The following is a 12,182-nucleotide window of genomic DNA, read 5'->3' on the forward strand; positions in this document are numbered from 1 at the left end:
TTGAATAAACACCTTGTGTAGAGCTGTCGCTTTCCTAACACCACCTGTCTTGCAATTTCCTGCAGCAACAGGTTCTAGGCCCGAGTCAATAACAGAAGAACAAATTTTAGCTGAACTAGATTTACGCAGACCCGTAGCTAAAGTTACGACCCCTGAGGAAGATGTGAGTGTTTCCGAGAAGAAGAAAGAGGCTTACCTCGACCTGGCAGCTCAGATGGATGCTCTCGCTCAGCAAGAGGAGGACGAACAACGCAGGCACCAGCAGGAAGGTACAGGCGGCCATCTTGGACTCGCATGCATGTCGTCTTTCTGATTACAACCGCTACGTGCATGATGTGCCTGACGTCCTCTTTACATAAACTGCACGTGTTCTCATAGTTTCCTTCCATTCATCCGAAACTTCATCCATCGGATTTGATGTTTTCTTGATGATAAACATCTTTTTTCTAATAATTTGCATCTTGATTTTAATATTTCATTATCCAGACTATAACCCAATTTTAATTAATTTTATTAATATGAATAACAAACTCCTTTACATCCCATTTTAGTTTTGTGTCTGTTGTATTGTGTTCAGTTTTTGTCATTTGATTTGTTCAAGTAGTGTTTTATGTTCTACTTTCCTATCACTCTTGAAGCAAAGACATTCATTGCTTAATTGTTTGTTTAGTGCCAAATGGCAGTGGTTTTGTGTAATGCTCACTGTACAGATTTTTATTTAAATGATCCAACATATTAATCTATGTTTGTACCTGCTAACTTGTGCATTTTTTATAACTATCACACTTCCTGGCCCGGTGTCACTGAATTTCTTAGAGATGAAAATGCTGCAGATTTTTTCAGTGTTTTACCGTAACCTGAAAAATATCCCTGTCCTTGTTCCCATATGGATTTTACTGCAGCCAGATATTTATACCTGTCCTTGTTCCCACATGGATTTTACTGCTACCCGAAATGTATCCTTGTCCTTGTTCCCATATGGATTTTACTGCTACCTGAAATTTATACGTGTCCTTGTTCTATGATGGATTTTATTGCTACCAGAAATGTATCCCTGTCCTTGTTCTATGATGGATTTTACTTCTACCATTAATGTATCCCTGTCCTTGTTCATGATGGATTATACTGCTACCCGAAATGTCTCTGTCCTTGTTCTAAGATGGATTTTACTGCTACCAGAAATGTATCCCTGTCCTTGGTTTATGATGGATTTTACTGCTACCAGAAATGTATCCCTGTCCTTGTTCTATGATGGATTTTACTGCTACCAGAAATGTATCCCTGTCCTTGTTCTATGATGGATTTTACCGCTACCAGAAATGTATCCCTGTCCTTGTTCTATGATGGATTTTACTGCTACCAGAAATGTCTCTGTCCTTGTTCTATGATGGATTTTACTTCTACCATTAATGTATCCCTGTCCTTGTTCATGATGGATTATACTGCTACCCGAAATGTCTCTGTCCTTGTTCTAAGATGGATTTTACTGCTACCAGAAATGTATCCCTGTCCTTGTTCATGATGGATTATACTGCTACCCGAAATGTCTCTGTCCTTGTTCTATGATGGATTTTACTGCTACCAGAAATGTATCCCTGTCCTTGTTCTATGATGGATTTTACTGCTACCAGAAATGTATCCCTGTCCTTGTTCTATGATGGATTTTACTGCTACCAGAAATGTCTCTGTCCTTGTTCTATGATGGATTTTACTGCTACCAGAAATGTATCCCTGTCCTTGTTCTATGATGGATTTTACTGCTACCAGAAATGTCTCTGTCCTTGTTCTATGATGGATTTTACTGCTACCAGAAATGTATCCCTGTCCTTGTTCTATGATGGATTTTACTGCTACCAGAAATGTCTCTGTCCGTGTTCTATGATGGATTTTACTGCTACCAGAAATGTATCCCTGTCCTTGTTCTATGATGGATTTTACTGCTACCAGAAATGTATCCCTGTCCTTGTTCTAAGATGGATTTTACTGCTACCAGAAATGTATCCCTGTCCTTGTTCTATGATGGATTTTACTGCTACCAGAAATGTGTCCCTGTCCTTGTTCTATGATGGATTTTACTGCTGCCCACAATGTCCCTGTACTTAATTGTATTAGGTTTGCTAACAAAACCTACCTTTTTCCCTCTTTTTTTTTGGCATGGGTCAAAGTCATTTTCATTTTAACTTAATTGTCCAACCACTTTAAAAAAGTGAATAATTTTGTTTTGTTTTATTGGAGAGGGTAGGGCATCACTGATCCATTTTTCATTGACTGACATGCATAATTACTGAACTGATTAGTGAATGCATTAAGTCTTGTTTTGGATAGTTTCTCTATTGGCGTGTAACAGTTTGAGTTGATGATTTTGCCTGAGTCTTGAAGCTAGGCTGTGTGGGTTGGACTGCCAGCTGTTTGACTAATCAATATATTGATGCTCCAGTTTGCCACATAGATCTGTGTCTTCTTGAAACGTGTACCGACATTTGTAGCGTGGTAATTCTCTCCATACCACGTCTGAGAGTGGCATGACCTCTTGTTATGAGAGTCCTATATTTACTCCGCCTTCTGCTCCTGTGGCTTGTCAAGCTGTTCATGAAATTCTTCTGGATAGAATCACTATCTGATTGGTCGGTTTCAGATCCTGCGTTGTCCTATAGTAAGACCAATATGTCATTTGACTTACACTTGTCATCATTTTAGTGCATGCTTATTCCAATTAATATGATATCTAACTTTTTATATAATGCATTTAATACACTGACTGTTGTGTGAAAATTAAGTACCTGGTACCCAGGATGAAATATTGGTTTTTGTCATTTTACATTTAACATTTTTTAGTGTTTTCACTTTGTGTGTATTGCATAATATATTTGCATGTGTAGTGGTTTTGTTATTAAGTAATGCTCTTTGCTCTGTTAGCAAGGTTTTGATATTGTAATTGTAACAAATATAGTTAAAGGTGATAAAATATCTTACATTTTTGTCAGTATAGTAATGAGTGTTACCTTTTTTTATATAGATACAGATAAATATGTTTTTAATGTTTATCATTTAGAAAAACCCTCCCATACTTTGAAGTAGTTTTTGTAAAATATTTACTTGTAAAAAGTTAACTAAACATTAGTATTTCATTGCTTTGTTGTTTGACTACGAAATAACATCTGTAGATTAGTTATGCTGCTGAAATGGATAACATTAACATTTGTATTATAAAATACACAAGGTTGTGGGTTGTTTTATTAAATACTATAGTAAATGATTTGGTCAGTCATTAAAGGCAGGTGTGAGTGGGGGAACTCACTGCTCACACCTGGGATACAAGTGGGTAAATTAAGACCGGGTGATGTTTGGTATACATGTGTACCTGTACATTATGCTACAAGTTGTAAATTAAGACCGGGTGATGTTTGGTATACATGTGTACCTGTACATTATGCTACAAGTTGTAAATTAAGACCGGGTGATGTTTGGTATACATGTGTACCTGTACATTATGCTACAAGTTGTAAATTAAGACCGGGTAATGTTTGGTATACATGTGTACTTGTACATTATGCTACAAGTTGTAAATTAAGACCGGGTAATGTAAATGTTTAGTATACATGTGTACCTGTACATTATGATATAAGTTGTAAATTAAGACCGGGTAATGTAAATGTTTGGTATACATGTGTACCTGTACATTATGCTACAAGGGGTGGGACGTAGCCCAGTGGTAAAAAGGGCTTGCTTGATGCGCGGTCAGTCTGGGATCGATACCTGTCAGTGGACAGATAATGTACAGTAGCATTTGTATGCTTGGTTTGACGGCAATGAGCCACCCCAGTGGTGCAGTGGTCACTGGGTTCACATCCTGCTACTGGCTCCCTTTCAAATAGTTTCATCGGCTAGGTGTGGACGTGTATTGCCACTACACCGGCTTCCCCACACTAACAACTAACTATTAACCACCGTTCTAGACAGACAGAGACTTCTAACAACTAACCATTAACATACTATCCTGGACAGAAGTCTCACCTAGCTGAAGTGTTTGCCCAGGACAGAGGATTATACACAAAAATCGAAGTTGAGATTGAATAGCTTTAGTGGCTATTTCCCTATTAGCACATTTGCTTGTGAACTAGTCTGATAAAGGAAATGTGTGTACCTGGAATACATGACATGCACTTACCACTGAGAAACTTAGTGATATGACCAATGTCCAGTGAAGACTAGTTGACCTATACAGTTAAAGGATACTTTGTTGGTGCACAACCTTTCTCCTCTCTTGTGTATTCTAGATGTTGGTCTTCATTTGTAACATTGTTGTAAAGTGTAGAACATTTTTAAAATTAATATTTACTTACATGCAAATCCAAAATATGTCAATATTATATTCTTCAAATTGTGTAAAAATTGTTTAATAAATTTACTGTCAAAGGAATTTTAAAAAATGAACAAAAGCAAATTTTTAAAAAATAAGAAGGAAAAATCCCAAAACGTTTGGAAATTTGATTAGTAATAACACTGAGTTTTTATTGTTACTTTCTTGTCTATGACTGACAAATATTTTAAAATATAATTTTATTTCAAAATGCATTTTTGGATTTGCAACTTAGACTTAGTATAGATGTGGATCTAATTGCCTCCCACTCACACACAGAACTAGAGAAGAGGGAGTCTGTATCGGAGGAGCATGTTGTTAGGAGTGAAAAGGGGAGCCCGGAGGAGGTGGTACAAAAAGTGAGCCAAGCCATCGCCCAGGTTTCTCATCTAGAGCAGGTCGTCTCCCAGCCCGCCAGTGAAAGCACTGTGGTGTACAGGGGAGATCAAGGTAGCTTGGGAATCCCTCCCTGCACACAGAGCACGCAACTTTTCGGTTTTCATTGTGGTTTTACTTTTGTTATGTGTCTTTAATGCCATACATTTTAGTAACATTATTTTTGTTTGAGTGTATTATTGGTGTAACATTAAATACGGTTGTTGAATCTTTTACCAGTTATGAATGTGCTTAACAGAGTAAATAAAGCAGTGAGGGTGGGTGAAAAACCTCACCCCACAAAACAATGATATCTTAATTTTTGGCTGTGTTATCAGTGAGGCGAAAACCAAGACTTGAATATCTGTATTAAAAAAATTTGAAATAATTTATTTTGTGAATGTCGCCTCTGATAATGGATTTTTTTGCTGGTGTGTCAGTAAATATTCATTCTGATAATGAAGCATTTTGTTAATGAATACTGACTGAATTCAGTAAATTCATTAACTATTTCGTCTAGTAGTTTATACTGGTTGGTAAAAGGTTCACTTCCAACTAACAATGCATCCATGTTAATTATTTTTTCCAGCACGTAGTTCTTTGTTTCTGTGGTGATCACTGTGTTAGGTTTGTCACTAACCAAGCTTGTTCTAATTGTCTTACCATTGATTTGTGACCACCCTGAATATCTCTACAGCCACTGCTAGTTTTCAGACTCTGACAGGGTGAGGGAGGGCAGGGGAGATAAGGGTTATTTTCCAAACACTTCTCTTTTTTTTCGTTCATAAAAAAAACACTGACCTAAAAAAATTTGATTTGAATATATGATAGATAGGTGACAAGCATACCTTATTATTGTGGGTTTTTTTTAAATACACTATATATATATATTTTAAAGGTCTGCTGTAACTTGTAATTTGGCTTATGGTTTTTATAATTGTTTAATTAGTCAGTAAGTACATTGTTTTTGTTTTAAAAGTTTACTGTATTACCGTATATCTTCGCCTGTAAGTCGATCTCGGCTATAAGTCGAGTCCCTAATTTCAAGCCCTGAAAACTTATTTTTTTATTGACCCGTTTATAAGTCGACCCATGAAAAACTACTTATAAATATTGAAATATTTCTTATTTTCAGCACATGAGAACAATAATATTTGAACAAAAGAAAATTATTTTACAAACTTCGGTTTTCACGTTTTGTACATCGCAATATAATCAGACTATTCCAATTAAACTATCATTATTACATAGCATCAAAACGAAATATTCCCTTAGTAGAGAGTGAAAGCTGTTTGACTGTTACTGTATAGTACTGTACAGATGATTTTGTGCACAGACAACAACTTTATTTATAAACACTGACAACAGATCACTACGATAAAACTGAAAGTATCACGTTTTGCCGCCATATTAATACATGTAAGGAGGATAACTCTGGAAAGTACACTGGTTTTTGTACCAAATGATGTGTGTCCCTATGGGCGTCTTAGCTGAAACAGGTGGAGATAACTCTATTCCAGATGGCGCGACGATCGACAGGGTCCCAGAAAGCTGGTTTGTCTCTGACTGGCTTCAGGTTATAAGCGACCAACTGAATGACTTGAAATTACGTATCAGTTTGTTTTAACAGTAAAGTAATATTTTAAATATCAGAATGTGTTTTGTTGCATTTTTCTTATTGTTTATCTAATTGGGAAAAGTACATAAACAAATTTTGGGTGGCAAAGTTGAGTTTTTATGCGGCAAAGTGTACCCATGCACACGTTTTTATACAGTGTCAACACGAACGCATTGAGTATTATACAAAATATATATTTATTACCTTTAATGTTAATGTCTTTTCCACCATATCTAAGTATATAAAATACTAGACCGCCCTGTGTAGGAACGTCCTGTATAGAGCCGTCATCACTATACATATTTTTTGTTTTGTTTAATACTACACACCCACACGTTATACCATCGACGTCCCAAACTGCGTTCACCTAACAACAAAAACACGAATACGATATTTACGGAAATATTATTCTACATTTATCAGCTACGATACGTGTAACAAAATAGATTTTAATCATTTAACGTAAAATAATCAACAATTTGGATGTAAAACAAATCCATTCTAGTAAACAAAAGTGAAAGACCCTACAGTAAACAGGAAAAGTGCGACGTTTCTAACTGCGTTCTGGCGCATGCGTTTGCAAAAAGTATCGTAATGCGCATGTGCAGTTTATCATTTTCCATTTTTAAGACAACTACATGAAAAAATATATGTTTCTTAATTAGGTACAGTTGCCGAACACTTAATTTATTCAATTGTTTTAAAGGAAAAATGTCCGCGTTTTATCAACACATCGCTCACACTTGATGTCAATACTGACAGGCATTATGTCCATACCTGCGCATATTTTGTAAAATATTTTTTTTTTTTTAATGAATTGATTCTAAATTAACAAAATTTATATACTCAAAATTATTTACAACTGTTATGAATGGATTATGAATACTATTCACTACAATAGAGGCACAAAAATGTAGCATACCTTTTGCAGATCGAATATAATAATTGAAAACAAATTCTAACAACAGAGGTCCTAAAAATCATAAACATTAAATTTTTTGGCCTTGTTGATCTGGCACGTGTGAGGTCATGTGACATGCACCGAATGTTAATTCATCTTTCTCCATTTTAAGTCAATTTCTACGAGTCATGTGGACCCCATATCGGTAATTTTAAGGAATAAACAAAAACGACTTAGTAAAATTAATGGTTTTAGGGGTTTGTAAAGTTTTGTATTTAGATACTTACTTTTCTTAACTTTATTGTTTATAAAAATGTTCCTGAACTGTGAAGAAAAACCGTATACATGAACGACATGCCGATGACAACAAATCGGATGTTGATTGCGCGAACCGTGCACGAGAAAACAAAGTGAACGGAATTTGAAGCATAACGCAGTTAGGGACGTTGACGATATATAAAAACAATCCCGGCTTTTCATATATATTTTATTGATTATTATCCACAATATACATATATTTTCTTTATTATTACTGACTTCCCCCCTCATATCTCAGTACACGTGTAGACAAACGTCAACTGGTAACCATTCACTGCAGTGTATACTATAGACCGTCATGTGCAGAACCGTGCTGTGTAGGAACGTCATCACTATATATATTTTTTAATACTCGCACACGCACATGTTAAATATATATATTCTTTTTTTCCCGAGTATTATCCAAAATATACATATATTTTCTTTATATACAAAATATATATTTATTCCCTTTACTGTTAATGTGTTTTCCACCATATCTAAGTATATAAAATACTAGACCGCCCTGTGTAGGAACGATACAAAATATATATTTATTCCCTTTACTGTTAATGTGTTTTCCACCATATCTAAGTATATAAAATACTAGACCGCCCTGTGTAGGAACGTACTGTACAGAGCCGTCATCATTATATATATTTTTAATACTATTATCCACAATATACATATATTTTCTTTATTATTATTCACTGCAGCGTATACTATAGACCGTCCTGTACAGAGCCGATAAGGTTTCGGTCCCTTATGATCGTGATATAACAAAGAATGACAAAGCAATGAAAAAATACAGCTATTGTCCTAGTTTGTTGGACCCTGACGAGTGACGCGCCACCTGTTTTATTATCTCCCCTGTTCTGAGCTAAGACGCCCATTGCTCTAGATAGTGAACTGCAGAGATCAGTCTATTTTAAGGGAAAGCTCAGTAATATTCATGAAGTTAATCACCGCCAAAACATTGTTTGAACAACCATTAATGCCAGTGACCAGATTTCAAAATAAACTCAGGCAACAGGTAGTTAGTATTGTTTACATTTTTACTATTAGTGATGACTGTTAATTTAACTAAGTGGACTGTTGTCTTGGCATGTGAGTGAGATCGTACGCCTTTTCGCATAACCAAAACCGTTCTAATGCCAAAAAAAATTGGTTATAAAAAATAAATGTGTCAAATTAACATATTTGAGTATAAATACAGGGCATACTTCAACAATAAAACTTGTAAAATAATCCTCAAAACAGTAATCTTTTTTGGTGAATTTTTTTTACCCTCTTATAAGTCGACCCCCCAAGTTATAAAATAATTTTTGGGTGAAAAAAATTCGACTTATAGGCGAAGATATACGGTATATTGATAGCAGGGGTTATGTTGTTGTTTACAGTTACACCAGTTTTTAATCATAGTTGGCCTTGTATGTGTGATGTGCCTGGAATTTGACACTATATAGTTTGTGATGCATGAATATTTTTGTATTCCTATTGTAACAGCATCATATGGTTTTATCATTAGCATGTACTGTTGTAAACAAACTAGATTTTTACTTTTTTATGTTTCAATACTAATATAGCATATATTTGTTGGACATATTTTCTAAAAGATGCCATTTATTTTCTGTTTGTATATTGATGTACAAATGTACTATTTTTATGATCACTTTGTGGTATATTAGTACTTCTAAATTAAAAATCCAGGTTGTAACCATTTTTTATTCATATTGTTTAGAGCATATTCTAGCTATGTTAATTCTTAGTTATCCAGATAAATTTAATAAAATATTTTCTTGTTTTTAATAGTGAAAATGTAGCAATATACTTGTACAACATACTTGTAGTTCAAAACTGAATGTAGTACATTTGTATTCAAAATAATTTCCAAATTAGTTTCCTTGAAATTACTTGAAATAGTAGTTTTGTTATAATATGGTAGCTAATGCTAGGCTCCGACTACCAACTGCCACGAAAAGGTTGGCCAACTTTCTGCTCTCATGACTTTACAACTGTCCAGTTGCTAGTCTGAACTTTATTTACGACCATTTAGTTGTTAATCTGAGCGCACCTGTCATAAGTTTGCAGTTTTGAGAAATGACAACACACCTGTCAAGTTGGCGAACTCTGTTGTGACAGTTGATAGTCTGACCATAGCATTATTTTCAGGATCATGAGATTGATTTGGTATCACATGAATCTTGCCCCAGTTCTATCCACTGTTCTATCTGAACCTGCTATCTGTGATGTTACATGTATAACTGAGCACAATCAGATGACGTACACGGATGTTGTCTCTGTTCGTTCCCCACTGCTTGGCCCTCCTCATTTAATATGATTGCATATTGCATGTGCCTGCTTGCTTGCAGGTTCCGCGGCGGAGGCCGACGAGGAAGAAGTGTTAACCCCTCCACCGAGTCCCACCGAGCTTGTTGCAGGTACAAAACGCCGTCAGACGCTTGCTGACAAACTCACACAGCCTTCGAAATTTACAGCATCTTGCGATGGCAATTTAGTAAAGTAATTACAAAGTAAATACCCCATGATGATAAAAATGCAGTCGCAGATAAATTATGCAACAGCTTTTTGCATCGACACTACTGATTGCCATCGCGAATTTCGAGGACTGCTGACCACTGTATTAAAACACACTACCATCACTTGACCGTGAAAACTAAAACATCTTTGTACCACATCAAATGGTCTCTCTTCTCTGCAATTATATAATTCTTTTTGTCTTTCCTTTTTCTTTTGTTCTTATTAACAATTTGGGTATCAAGAAAGGGTGACCAACTTGAAATTAATATGGTTTCTTACACATATTAAAATTATTCTGTAATGTTTTGTTTTAACATTGTAATTACGTCTTCAGCTAAAACATTTTTTATGGTTTTGGTAAATTTAACATCTCACCTTCGTCAAGAATTTTTTTTTTTTTTTAAATTTAAATAAAACTTTTCTCTTGAATAATAAAATGTAATTTATTGTATCTGAATGTTCCATTCTGAAAAAAATGTTTTAGATCTTCAGATTGTTAAATCTAACATTTAAATGTATAGCTGAATAGTTTCAACAAATAAATGTATAAAATTTTGAGTAGTCACAGTTAACACCTTGATGTTAGTGGTGAAATAGTTACTGAGATCCTTATGTACATTTATAAACTTTATTTACTTTCTAGTATCTTGTACCTACCTCCACATATAATAACATTTCAAAGTCTCTAGTTAGTGTTCTCTTGTATATTTGTCTTGTCAACCAGTTTTCATCTAATACCACTCCAACAGTTTATTCAGGCTATCTTGTACATTTTTAAAACTATCATAAGTACCAATTAAAATAACTTTAAAAACATTTTTGAACTAGATGACATGGTCATTTAACCCCCCCCCAAAAAAAAAAAAAAAAAAAAGCAAACCCAAAAACCCCCCATAAAAAAAACCCAACAATAACAATAAAAAGAACATTTGTATTACTTAAATGTTCTACCTAATAAGGAATCCACAATTCATAAATGCTTGCTAAACATTTTATACATTTGAGTTTAAACTGGACCACATTTACATGTAGCTTCATCTACTTTTGATTAGTAGTTTTTATTAACTTGGGTTTTTTTTACTGGTCATTGTTGCATCATCACTTAACTATCTAAAACTGAACAGTTTGAAAACAAAACACAACAAAACAACAAAGCCATCAGTTGTATGTAGCCAAACATATGATTAAATTTACATACATGTACAACCATGCATGATTGCTGGAAGATGAGAAAGCAGTGATTGCTGTGCTACCCACCAACATGCATCTTGCACTAACCAATTGTGGCATCATATAATAGTTTTTAAAGAAATTGATTGGTATACAGCCTGTAAAACTTTGAAAATGTTGCTAACATGTTGCATGAGTGTGTGTCATGTATTTGTACTTATTTTCTGTGTTGTTGCATCTGTTATGTTAGTCACTGAACTCTTTCTTCCACCTGTGTTTGTGTTAGTAGCAGGTACTTTTAATCTGATGGAATAATATAAAACTCAGATTAATAATCTGAAATTTTATGTTATAATATCATTATAAGAAATGTTTAATAAATTTAGGTTGCACAACAATTATTGTCATACAATTTCTACTAAATGTGACAGGACAAATTTACAAAAGATGTTTATCCATTAGTGGCATGTACATTTTTTAAAATGCTGTATATTTAATAATTTGTGATTCCTCTCTAATTATGATTGTGGTCCTTACCCATATATCTGATGCCATATAGTCAAAGTTAAAATGTATTGAGAGTGTCATTCAATAAAACACTTCTTTTTTTCTTTCTGTTTATGACATGGATTCATTTAAAATATAGTAAACATTCTGTTATCAGTTCTCTATGAATGTTTTTACTTCGGTTCTATAATTGTGTTATAAAATATGTATCAGTACTATATAATGTTGATTTTTTAATTTTACTTGCAAATGTATTATTACATTAAGGTTAGGCCAACCTTAAAACAAAATTGTTTCACATAACCTATCATTCTTTGAAACATATACATGTACTAGTAAGTTGTAATATACATTTTTATTAAAACAACAAGTTAATACACTGCTACATGTTTTAAAACTGGCCTTAGCATGTG

At 34.3% G+C, this 12,182-nt stretch overlaps 1 protein-coding gene across 7 annotated transcripts in view; it reads left to right on the plus strand.

The window, feature by feature from the left end:
- Positions 1 to 12,182, plus strand: part of LOC121379261 (ankyrin-2-like) — a 253,747-nt gene that overhangs the window by 173,923 nt on the left and 67,642 nt on the right. For all 7 annotated transcript variants that reach the window (XM_041507782.1, XM_041507784.1, XM_041507783.1 and 4 more), the window contains 3 exons: positions 66 to 269; positions 4,640 to 4,810; positions 9,924 to 9,992. In XM_041507782.1, the coding sequence (XP_041363716.1) occupies positions 66 to 269; positions 4,640 to 4,810; positions 9,924 to 9,992 (444 nt within the window). The remainder of the gene's footprint in view (positions 1 to 65; positions 270 to 4,639; positions 4,811 to 9,923; positions 9,993 to 12,182) is intronic.

The sequence above is a fragment of the Gigantopelta aegis genome, chromosome 8 (genome assembly GCF_016097555.1).
Source record: "Gigantopelta aegis isolate Gae_Host chromosome 8, Gae_host_genome, whole genome shotgun sequence".
NCBI lineage: Eukaryota > Metazoa > Mollusca > Gastropoda > Neomphalida > Peltospiridae > Gigantopelta > Gigantopelta aegis.